The following is a 12,645-nucleotide window of genomic DNA, read 5'->3' on the forward strand; positions in this document are numbered from 1 at the left end:
ACCAGGGAAGCCCCCCCTTTCAACTTTATTCCCTATAATCCTTTCCTTATTCTCCAACTCTGACCATATATTTTCTCAGTTTCTTGAAATAGCTATGCTCCTTCCTGACACAGGGCCTTTGCACCTACTACTGCTGCCTAGAATACTGTCCACCCACCTCCTACTTCTTATCCCTCAGGTAAACCATTCATTCTGTGGGGGAGTTTTCAATGCTACTCCCAGTTTAGGTCCAGGCCCTTTGTTTCACGTATGTATATGTGCAACTACATAATTATTATCCATAAGCTTCTACTACTCAGCATGCTGCATGACACCAGGAATAATGTCAATATGTGCTTCCCATTTGTGTCCCCAGCAGTCAGCATGGGGCCTGGCACAGTGTAAATATCCCTTTAGGGACGACTGACACCGTCATGAATGGCCCTATAGGAGACAATATTAGGGATTCCAAAACAGTAGCTTGGAAACCTCACAGGGTTGAAAAACCTCTAGGGAAGAAAGGACACACACGGGACCAAAGAGAAAACGTAGGCAAGTTTTTAAGAAATCTACGGACTGAACAAAGGTAGATAAGGTGACTTCTCTGGCCCATTTTAAGTCTGGGACTCTGAGAATTCAAAAAAAAAAAAAAAAAAAGAACAGCTGCATGGAACAAGTATCATGAGCAAAAATACTGAGGACTGAAGAGGCAAAAATACACATGGAACAGCACACAGATCACTCTCCTGAGATCAGAGGGACTGAGTTATGAGGCAGAGGTGAGGAAGCACAGGTGCACAGGTGCTGGAAGGTCTGTGGAAGAAGCGTCTTTGCCCAGCACTGCTAGACACTGGTTTCCATCAGTGCAAACGAGCAAGGAGGCCACCCCCAGAGGGGATCCTTTTTAAGATACACAAATTGTAAAGTAGCTTTTTTCAATGGTTGGAAATAAAGAATTAAATTTTAAAAAGACAGTTTTACCAGAATAAGATTATAAAGTGATAAGAGAATAATGATAAATAACTACATGGTGAGCTAATCATTTAGGAACAAGTTCGGCTCTAAGCAATAGAAAAATCTACCCAACAATGGCTTATTAATCCAATTAAAGGTTTGGGTTTTTTTCTCATATTTGAAACCAGAGGCGGATAGCTCAGGGTCTGGTGAGGCAGTTCCACCAAGCGACCACGGATCCAGGCTCTTTCCACAATCCTCAAGGTCACAAGATGAATCATCCCCACACCACCTCTGTAAAAACTCTGGACTTGTACACATTTGTAGGTCTTTACATTTCAGCAGGAACATTAGAGGGCATGCGGGGATAAAGAGATTAACTAATTCAGAGTTAAAGGACCTGTGAGGCTGGGGATCCATACAGATCTTCTGCAAGTTCTGAATGAATTCAAAATGCAAAGATGAAGCTTTATGCTGTATGAATTCATTTCCCATCCAGCATCAGGCCCACGAGGCCCAGAGTGGCCTTGCTACTGGAAATGCCCCAAACCTGGCACGGCAGGGGATTTAGCACTGTCCCACCTGACTGTCTGGCTCAATGACACTGCCAAATCATGCCACGTCTAGGCTTCCAACCAAGAGAAGAAAGCCGGTCTGCAGGCAAAGGGGGGCCCAGAAAGCCTCCTTGAAGCCCCTGTGCTCTACTCTGTTCTTGACCATCTCTGCTTCTCAGGCCAAGAGCCGGGCAGCCTGCGCCTTCCTTGGGCTTTCTTTCTCCCTGGAGGATAGCAAGAAAGATCCTAACTCAAGCGGGTGTTCAATTTTATAAAGCAAGAAATCAGAAGCGCTTTCAGTGTGCTCTTACATGGTAAAAAAAAAAAAAAGGCAAAAGAAACAGCTCTAACTTCATTATAAAAGAAAGCAAACATTAAAAACTAAGCCTAAAAATATCCCAAACCATGGACGCACACATATACATATGTATATATTCATGTTATTTTAGGACCTAAATCCAATACGAATAATAAAGAGGGTCAAATCACAAATCCCACTCTAACATTTCCAGTGACTTCATCAAAGGAGCGTTCTCTGAAGCCTCAGTGTTTTTAAAACTCATGTAATTCCTGTGAAGATGCCAGTGCTGACTAATTCACCTTTGAAGTTTTAAAAAAAAAAAACCCTTCACAAGTGCTAATGCTTATTCATATTCAAAGCAGAAAACCACTGGTCATGCTTATGTTGGACACAATGTTATTCCAGTATCTCATTTCAGTTTTTCAGCAGTCGTTTGTTCCCAGAATAACCATAAGACATGCCTAAGTGAAAAAGTTAATAACTGTTTCACACAGTGAGAAAGAAGGACAAGTTGGGGAGTGGTGAAGGGAGAAGTGTTTAGAAGAGAGGGGAAAACACGAGGAGAGGAAAGAGAACATTTATCAGAGTCCAGGACACATCAGACTTTTTACTGTTAATTCTTGAGCTGTCTGGCATCAACTGAAGCACTTTTAGGAACTACCTTGTTTCACTGATTTTTAAAAGCACATCTTCTCACATTTAACTTCTCTGTAACTCAGATGTAACTTACCATCGATGGTATGTCATAATTTAATTGGAAGCATATAAGATAATGATGCTTCTTGTAATTTAAGGTGCCATAGAATCAATGAAATATGCTATATTCAGTCTTTCTGGTACATCTGGGGGGTATTATTTTATGAACTTACCATGCAAACTATCGCTTTCTAGATCTAACATTCCTGTACTGTGATAGCACTAGGAATAACCGATTTATATCCACTTTTGTAATTTTACCTTTCCCTCACTTTTCTAAATATTTATTTTATATCAGTGCAAAGCATGTGTATCAGTGTAAAACATGTATATTCCTGTAAAAGAAATGGAATCAATACTGTTAGAATCGTAAAATACTAAAGGTTAGGACTCTTAGAAAACATCTCCTGAAATCTTCTCATTCTACAAGTGAAGAAGCTGAGACTGAAGAGGATCTGACTTACCGGGGGATCTCCAGCTGATCACTGGCAGAACCAGCCAGGGAACCCCATCTCTGGGCTCCTACCTGATCCTGTTCTTTTCCACTCTGCTTACCTAATTTTCATGCTGCTTTAAGCTGCTGCTTCGACACAACATCTTGCATTAAAGTATTAGATAACTAAAAACCCAAATATAAAGTTGCGTGTATGTCCCAAAGCACCCAGCTTTTTGAATGTCAAAAAAGGTTATTCTTTGTGTTTCCCTTTTTTTAGCACAACTTGCCAGAAAAATTGCATATACAGAAACAGCCAGCAGAGGGAGTCTTTATTTCTCGGTGCAAATAGAGAAAGAAAACAATGCTTTGAAAATTACAACTTTAACATTGTTAACCCTATAGAGGTACTGCTTAAAATAGTTGCAAGCTTCTAAAAAATTTAAATCTATTTTTAAACATTCTTGACTATTTGAATTTTTAAGATAAATTATGTCTACATCTTTAATAAGAAGGGTTGGGGATGGGTTGGGGTGGTATATATATAGTCACTTCAGGTGGTATATAATATAAAGTCCCCTTTCCTGCAACTCAAGCTAGAGATCCTCCTTGGCATTTAGAATGGTGACGTCAAAATTTTTCTTCAAATCCTGATAGAACCACCCAAACTAATTTCACTTCTGAAACTATAAAATAATATTCCTGATATTTCACAAATACAACTGAATGTATATGCCCAAATATGCAGGCCCAATTAGGAGGCTATCAAGAATATAGGACAATGCTGTTTAGCCAAAATGGTTTTTTAATTGCTCTTTTGAAACTGTCTTAAGAGATAGCATTTTTAATATCATACAGGGGTAGAAAATCTTTATCTTTCAGAGGGTTTAATACCCGAAATATCTGAAATAACCAAAAGTCTTACTTCTTTTTTTCTGACAAAAGAGATTCTTATTTTCTAGATTTGGCTTAGGGTGCTGGGGTACAGCCAGGAGAGCCAGCCGTAAGACTGCTCCCCCCAAGCAAGAGTCTTAGACTGTTAATCAGCCCAGCTATTTTTAATCTGCCTTCATTGCCAAACGTGGACCAGACACTGTAGTTTGCAAACTAATATGAGGCATGGCCCTCATTCTCATGGAGGTTCAGTCCAGGTGCTTGTGGCGATGGTACACTCCAGAATCTGCTCTGGGATCAGATCCTACACCATTAGCTTATCAATGATGAGTCTCAGATTCCTCATCCTGTAAAATGGGCAAAATGATGGCAAACTGATAGCACTCAATTCATAATAGTGACTATTATTATAAATTTTTTAAAGCAAAATTAGTAAGTCCCAAGAGATTCCTACTGAGCTCCAAGGAACTCTGACATATGGTTTACTCACTATATCTTTGAGGTAAGACTGGAGTGTACAATGAGGGAAAAATAGCTAGGAAGGCAACAGACAGACTGGTAAAAAAAAAAAAAAAAAAAAAAGGTGAGATTTGTCTGATGAGTAGACTATAGGTGAAAGGCAAGGGCATTGCAGCTGCGCAATGGCGCGCAGCTCTGCAGCACGTGTGTGCCCATCAATTCTGACAGGCAGCCCCTGTGCCAGGCAGGGCCCACCCGGGCTCAGTCCTGACTTGTCATTCATTAGCACTGTGCTTTGGGTAAGATACTTAACTTCTCCAGGGCTCACTTTTCTCATCCCAGCCTGGGTTTGTCCACCAATCTTGTAGGGTTCTTATGAGGATTAAAGAGAGCGTAATCAGCACTGAACACAGTAGAGCTGTTTTTATTTCTACTGGTGTGGAGGGCAGGGAGTACTCAAAATTGCTCACAGGAACAAGCTGGGAGGGAGAGAGGGGCCGGAGACAGAGCTCATGAAAAAGCAAGGTGGACCAGCTGAGGTGGGCCCTGAGTGCACAGCTTCTTACCACAAGGTATGCAATCCAGGAAAAAGGAAATGAATGCCACAGAGACACAAATGCAGAGATGGAAATGCCAATGACAGGTCAGTATCAAAAAAGCCCAATTTTGTTTTTTCAAAAATTGTGTTTATTCAATGAATAGTAATTATATCCCAACTTTGTACATTCCCTGTGCTGGGCACTTGAGTCTAATGATGATCAAAGATGACACAGCCCCTACCATCATATAACTCACATTCCAGTAATGTCACCTCTGTCTACCGAAACAATGTCTTAACACTAGGTACAACTGTACCTCTTTCAAATATGTAAGCCAGAAGTCCCTGCCTGATATTCCCTAGGAGAGTGAAAGAAGTAATCTAACCACCTATCTTATTCGATTTAAATCTACATTCCCAGATTTTTAAAAAAAATATTTATCAGCATATAGTAGTTGGATTAATTTTTTTTTAATTCAAATTAGAGTCTGTATACAGAAAGTGAGCTGAGGGAACAAGAATTTGAGAGGCATACTGTCTTTCGTTCCCTGGCTGCATTGTATCAAGGACAACTACTTTTTGTTTGATTCATTTGCTACAAGAAAACTTTTGGATAACTATCAATACTTAATAGGATAGAGCCCCCCCCCAAAAAAAATTTAAATCATGGTAATAGGGAGATTTTAAACTGTTTATGAAACTAGTAAAACACGCCATTCCCCAGATGAGGGGAAAAAAAAGAAATTCACATTTGTTGAGCTTCTACTACGTGTCAAGTACTTCTAAATATTTATCCTATTTAATCCTCACAACTGTTCTGTGAGGAAGCATCATTATCCGCAAAACAGAGAAACTGAATTTTTGGAAGGTTTAAAAGAAGACACCTAAAGTCACAACACTGATCAGTGACAGAGCTGAGCTCAAACTCAGGGTTTCCTGGCTAAAACACACAAACAATCTCCACTACAGCACACTTCGTAAAAACTCACTTTTAGGGAAAGGAAACATTTTTTGAAAACACAGAATCCATTCATCTATGTGGTACCCTTCCTGGGTGAATATGCAACTATGTTACCCTGTATAAAAATTAAAAGGGCAGAAGAAAGATCAAGGTTTAGGGAGAATGAGAGCTCCAGGTAAACAGCAATAACAGTACTCACTACCACTTCACAACCACTTTCCAAGCAAGCCAGCCATCTAAACTCAGGTCACCATCTATGCACTCCATTACCCTCCCCTACACAGGAAATCTGCTCTCTCCCCACTTACTACACCTTCTACAATCTCCAATCAAGCAATAGAATACATTTGTTCAAAAAGCATAACTATATTCTATACCTGGCAAGACAATAATAAAAATCCAAGGGACAAACATTTTCTGCATGCCTAATACACTGGAGTTAACTTGCAGTGGAGACAGCTAGTTCCCCACCGAAAGCCATCCTCCCCATTTCCTAATTCTGATGAGAAGGCCAGTGCGTGGAGGTCAAGGCCCACATTTCCTGGCTTCCCTTGGATCCAGACCACGTGACACAATCCTAGCCAGTAAGATATGATCAGAAGCTCCTGGTTATTCCCCAGTGGCACGTTAATAACTGGCAGAACTAGCCTGTATGCCCTTGGTTCTTCCCATTTTGTATGCCAGGAATGTGAGCCGGATGACTAGCGATCTGCATTTATCTTTCCATAAAAGGAAAAGGGACCCACACTAAGGAAGATACAATAGAAAGCAAGAAGGAGCTTGGTTGCCTGAGGACATTGCTGGACGGCTACATTAGCTTGGGACCAATTCTTCTTGTAAAGTGAAAGAAAAATAAATCTCTCCCCTGTTTAATATGCTGTCATTTGAGTTGTCCGGTTACATGAAATTAAATTCAGCCTGTAACTGACAAAGCACTTTATTTAAAGGGTCTTTCCCTTCAAAATGTAAAATCTAGTTGTAAGACAAAATACAACAAATTTTGAAAACCAAATAATGCAAGATATATAAAACATACACAAGGTCCATAGAAAAAACTAAAAGTCAAATATGAAAAGCCAGAAAGCTTAAGATACACCCTAAGGAGAGCTAATAAGACTTAAATATCATAAAAGGTAATAACAAAATTGATGTCACATGGCAGTAGTTATTCCACTGAGAAATGAGTAATAAAGGTGCATCCATTGACACCCGAGTCAAGACACCATTAAGACGGATGTAATAAGAAACAGTCTTAGAAGGTTTCAGGATGGTACCACAGCCTGAGCTGGGACACAGACAATAACAGGATCCTGGAGTTGTCCACAGGTCATGGAGCACAAAACTGGGTGCAGAAGTACAGAGGGACAAACAGCAAACCCTGTTTGGAGCACAAGGAGAAAATGATGTGCTGGAGTGGAGGCTTCAGATGAAGCTGAGGAAACCCCTGTGCATACAGGCCGCGAAGCACAGCGAATGCTACATTCGCTTGGACTGATTTTGTATGTATTTAAAAGCTTCTGGGCAAATAGTGATATAATGATGATCTATATTCTTTCATTCTTTACAAAATTGTTTTTAGAAATTCACAGCAATAATTCTAATTGTATGAGGAGGGAAATGAATATAACAAACTATTCTCTTGTATAGATGGGGAATTGGATCTTTTGATAAATGGCATTGCTCCATATTATACTCATGAATTTTGGATTTTCAAATGATTTGAATCTTATAAAAAATATATTCCAAAAAGTATTCCTTTTTTCTCTGAGATTCTGGAAGACACGTTAGAATTTTGTGTGCCTATGAAAGTCTCTCATAATTGTAGTATGGCTAAAGAATGTAGAAATGCTTGGAAACAATATGCAGAACAATTTTAATCTGACAGAGGTAGAAACCTTCCTACCCACAGAATCAGAATACGGGCATCTGGCCTTCAGACCTTCCAACCTTTATATAAAAAGAATGTGAATTTTATATTGCACTTACTATAAGCCTTACAATGCTTGAGTTTTTGTTAACTCTCTGGGACCTTAAAATAGTTTCTTGATGTAATGAACCCAATTAGAGCGCTGGGTAAAACTGTCTTCCCATCTCTCTCTCTCTTACTCTCTCCCTCTCTCCCTTTCTCTCTCTCTCTTTCTCTCTCTCTCTCTCTCTCACACACACACACACACACACACACAAACACATACACACTTTGTTGCTTACAATTGCTGTCTGAATAAAATGTTTTCTACACTAGAGCATATGGGAGTTGGTGGAGGTGCAGAGGAAGATGAAAAGATTTGCCTAAGCTAATTCCAGACTAGAAGTTGAATGGCCGTTATACACACCATAAGGCAATTTCATTAACATATTAATTTCAGGCGGTAACACATATCTAATAAGAGAAACACAGTGGAAGTCACAAGACCTAGATTCTATTTCTAGCTTTGCCATTGACCTTCTGGGTGACCTTGCATAAGTCACTCAACATCCAAGAGACTCAGTCTTCTCATTTGAAAAAAAAAAAGGCATAACCTAGTAGTTATCTGAGAAAAATGCTATGAGGTGAAGAACTCATTCAGAACACTTGATGAGGATACGATCGTTTCTGAGAGAGATGATGAAACTTTCTTCACTGGAACCTTGATTACTAGAATCAAGGAAATTGGATCCTGATAGAATTAGAAAAAGTCAAAATTTCTTTCCAATTTACTTGATAGAGAGTCCACTGAACTACTCTGTTCCTCAAAGATCAAAGTATATTTGATGTGCTACAAAAAAGACCCATACCATGTTAAGAGCCGTGTTTAAAGTTCAAGTTCCCAATCAATCTCAGGAGACCTTATGCCCACTTAGATCAGATATACTTGCTGATAAGAAAATTACTCCCTAGCACTATTAAGCATTTTCAGAAATGCCCTCAGCCTTTCAAATGATTAGGATTCCAGCTGACAAATTATTTTGCAAGAACCACTCGTCCAGGATGTGCCAACTCTATGCCAAACCTGTGGGAAAAGCACCTACGTTCTTTGGAAAATGAGAAGCTGCCCCCAAAATACTGAGAAATGCTTGTATTAATTTGTATCATCTTAAATGATGGTGCATATAGAAAACAAGTTAATTACAAGTGTGGAATAATTTCCTATCTTAGAAAAAAAAGGCATGGTGTAACCAGAGCAGATGGATATTTTTTAGTCAGAAAAACACCCAGTTCCTAAAATAAGAGATACTAAGATTTTCAGAACAGTCTTATCAACAATGGGTCCTCTGGGGATTAAACTGTCGGGAGAAAGAAATAGCATTAAGTATTTTCAGCAAATGATGTGCTAAATTATATGAACATTTAATATGTGTACCAACTGGAAAGGAATAACATGGACTTGGGCTTAGGGAATTTTGACTTATGTTAATTATTATAATAGAAACCTGACTAGAAGCTTATTATAAAAGAACCAAGAGAAATCACAATGATGTATCCATTGGCAGCTCAGACCTAACATCAATTATAATCACAGCTTTGCAGAGTAATCTTGTTTTGCTACTTACCAACCAGTGCTGGATGTTATTTTCTAGCTAAGTTTTACTCATACAAATTTCCTCTAGATTAACTGCTCCAAATCCTGGAAAATGATAGCATCTTCTTCTAATGTTTTATACTCTAATAAGAAATGGTTTAAATACTTTATTATAATTATGAAAATTCAAAATATATTATTTGAGTCACAGAATTATAGACACAAATAAGACTGAAGAGAGCATTTAATGAAAAATCTCTCCACTATTATATTATAGGTGAGAAAGTAGTGACTCAGAGAGTTTAAATGACTTGCCCAAGATCACACAGCTAGGAAATGGAGAATCCAGGTGGCATGCTTTCCACCACACCAACATGTTGTGCAAAAAAACCACATGATGAAAATTTCTTGGTTAATCCAAACTGCAGTATTAACTGGATAAAGAAGAATCCAAACATAAGGATATAGATTTGATATATGCTATTATACCTTTTCACATTGCCAGTGACTCAGGTAATCTATATGGTCATTATTAATGTACTACTAAGTCTAAATCAAAGTAAAGACTCCAGCTCAAAGCAAAATATTTCTAATTAAATTTGCTTAAGATGAAAGAAAGACATCAAGAAAGATAAGAACAAATGTTGGCAAAATTATCATATACTGTTTTACTGCCAAGTAAAATGTCCCTGGTGAATAAGTAGTCAACTGGATAAGAAAATAAATTAAAAACCTAAAAATTAAAAACAATAAAAAGAGACAGACACTCTTTTAAAAGACACCCTAATTGTAAGATGTGTCATTTTCAAATAAATTAAACCATGACCTTTGACTTAATGAAATACACTAATAGTTAACCATTAAAAGTCAGGTACAGAAATAAACATTACAGTTTCTAGTGTCACCAAAACCATTCAGAAAGCACAGTGTCAAAATGTGTTTTGGTGCTTTTTTTTTTTCTATACAACAGATTTGATTCTTTAAGGATTTCAATACACGGTTCTTATTTGGTGTATTTACAAGAGAAGTTCAGTATATTCAGCTTTACTTAAATGCTACATTACATGGTGTATTTATTACCTTATAAAATACGATGTGGCAAGTAAGACATAGAAATAAACTTTACAAAAAACCAATAGACAAAATATTTTCACACACAGGACTGACTGCATTAATAATTAACAGAAAGCCTTTTCACAAGGGAACTTAATGGAAAGTTTTTCTTAAGCAAGTAAGCAGAAACTCAATAGAAATGGGTAGAAAACCAGAGGAAAATAAACTGGTGCCATATGTTTTAAACAGTAAAACAATTATATAGTCCATTCAACAATGAAGATGGATGTATTATGAATTATAGTGAAACAAAGAATCTGCTCCTTAGTAAACAAATATAAAACATAATAGCTAGCAGATTGCCTATTGAACTAAAGGCAAAGAGGCCTGAAGTTACAGTAGAAGGGAAAAAAAAAAAAGAAAGAAAAATCTTCAATACAGTCTCTATCACAATGCCCTGAAATCGAGACCAAACTACTTTCACATGGAGCTTTTTTTTACTACAGAGATGTTCTGGCCCAGCTTTTTTTTAATAGTCTAATTTCAATAATTAGTCTAATTTCAATAATCTATCCTTTAATCACCTATAGCCTCAATGAATTATAGCCTCTCTCAGGATATGTAACGAAAGTTTCCAACACATTAATAAACACAGTAACAGGAAATTAAAAAACGGCAAGAAAAAGAAAAGAAAAAAAAGCACAAGTCACATACCCTTTTCTGTAGAACTATGGGCGTTATTGCAGGCAGAGTGACTCTTCTTGCACTCAAACTCATGCCTGCTCTTAGAGCGATCCCCTCCCGTAGATCATGGACAAAATGAAAGAAATCTTTTACAGTTACTCCTTGGGAATCTCGGGGCTCAGTGCAAAGAAACAACTAGGAAAGTAATAAATGTCACTCTGCTTATGTGATTCCAATCTACCAAAGCCAATTAAGGATGGCTGTGGGACAGGACAAGGCAGCAACCAATCAAAGCCCAGAAAACTCCGCCTTTGTCCTTGGAAACACATTCTGATACTTTTGTTTATGATATTTAAAGAACCAGATTAACAGCCATCTAGTTCACTTAACTTTTTTTTTCCAAAACAGTGCAATTCAATGCCATTCTTTGTTGACTAGGCAGTTATGTCTTTACTTTACTAAAACATTTCAACATATGGCAGATAAGAAACTGTTTACATTGGTCTATTTAAAGTGTATAAATATGCAGATGCACTAAATTTACTTATGCTACTCATAAAAGTGATAAATGGGTAGATTGAAACATATTATATGAGGCACAAAAAATAATCCTGAAGTTAGAATTGGTCCAAAAGTGTTAAACTTTACAAGTCATAATAAAAGGATTTTAATATATATTTATGTATTTCGTCTCCCAAACAGCTAAAATTTCTGTATTATGGACCTTTTAGCTATCCTTGAAGCTACACACTTAACTATTCCTGTTAAATATTACCTTAACAATCAACCTAAATAATACTGTTAAATATAAATGGGGCATAAAACTACAACATATGAATTGCAAATGCTAATGTTTTTTAAAAGCACAGATCTGTGTAATTGAGCATATTTCATTCAATTCAAAGCATTTAAATAATCATGCTCAAAGCATTCTCAAAATTTTAACAACCATTTTGCCTTTTTTCTTACAATAACTAAAAATTGTATTCCAGTATTTTCGAGGGTTGGAGAAGGGTCCATTTCTGGTTAATGAGAAAATTTTCAATAATGTCTAAATAAAGAGTAAGAGAAACACAAAAATGACAAGTATTGCAATATTAAAACTAATCTGAGTTTTCATATTATAAAATCCCTTTGGACCGATTCCTTAACAAGCACCTACTCAGTGCTCTTCAACCAGGACACAGAGAATGACATGCTGCGTTCAGCATGAGGGGAGCTCCCTGTCACTTCTAGATCACAAAGTGGTTGTCGTAGTAACAGGGCAAAATGGGAGATTCTCGGCAACTCAGATACAAACTTTCCATTTCATTATCTAGACTGCTACTGGGCAGAGTTCATTTGGGTGTGTTTTATATGCATGGTGATCTCATATTCCTCAAAAGAAAAAAAGAGACACTACAAACTCTAGGGTTCCCTACTTTGAATTTCAAAACCTACACAGCTCGCTCACAATGGCAGCTGGGGGGGAATTCACTTAATAAAAAAGTCACAGACAGATCTAATTTGTGGGCATTCATTTTATTCTTATCCTACTAGGTTTATCATGGTCTTTTAAAATAAAACTACCAACAAAAATCTACTAATACTGGGAGGGGAGTCACCATTTGTGAAGGAAAAGATTTTGGTTTAACCTTGA

At 37.5% G+C, this 12,645-nt stretch overlaps 1 protein-coding gene across 7 annotated transcripts in view; it reads right to left on the bottom strand.

The window, feature by feature from the left end:
* GRB14 (growth factor receptor bound protein 14) overlaps positions 1–12,645 on the bottom strand; it is a 177,465-nt gene that overhangs the window by 57,875 nt on the left and 106,945 nt on the right. Inside the window, exon 1 of one of the 7 annotated variants that reach the window (XM_059927993.1) lies at positions 11,037–11,234. The exons of 5 other annotated variants lie outside the window; for them this stretch is intronic. In XM_059927993.1, the coding sequence (XP_059783976.1) occupies positions 11,037–11,099 (63 nt within the window). In that variant the 5' untranslated portion in view covers positions 11,100–11,234. Of the gene's footprint in view, positions 1–11,036; positions 11,235–12,645 lie in introns of those variants that run through there. One more of the 7 variants, XM_059927994.1, reaches the window with a different exon arrangement.

The sequence above is a fragment of the Balaenoptera ricei genome, chromosome 7 (genome assembly GCF_028023285.1).
Source record: "Balaenoptera ricei isolate mBalRic1 chromosome 7, mBalRic1.hap2, whole genome shotgun sequence".
Taxonomy (NCBI): Eukaryota; Metazoa; Chordata; class Mammalia; order Artiodactyla; family Balaenopteridae; genus Balaenoptera; species Balaenoptera ricei.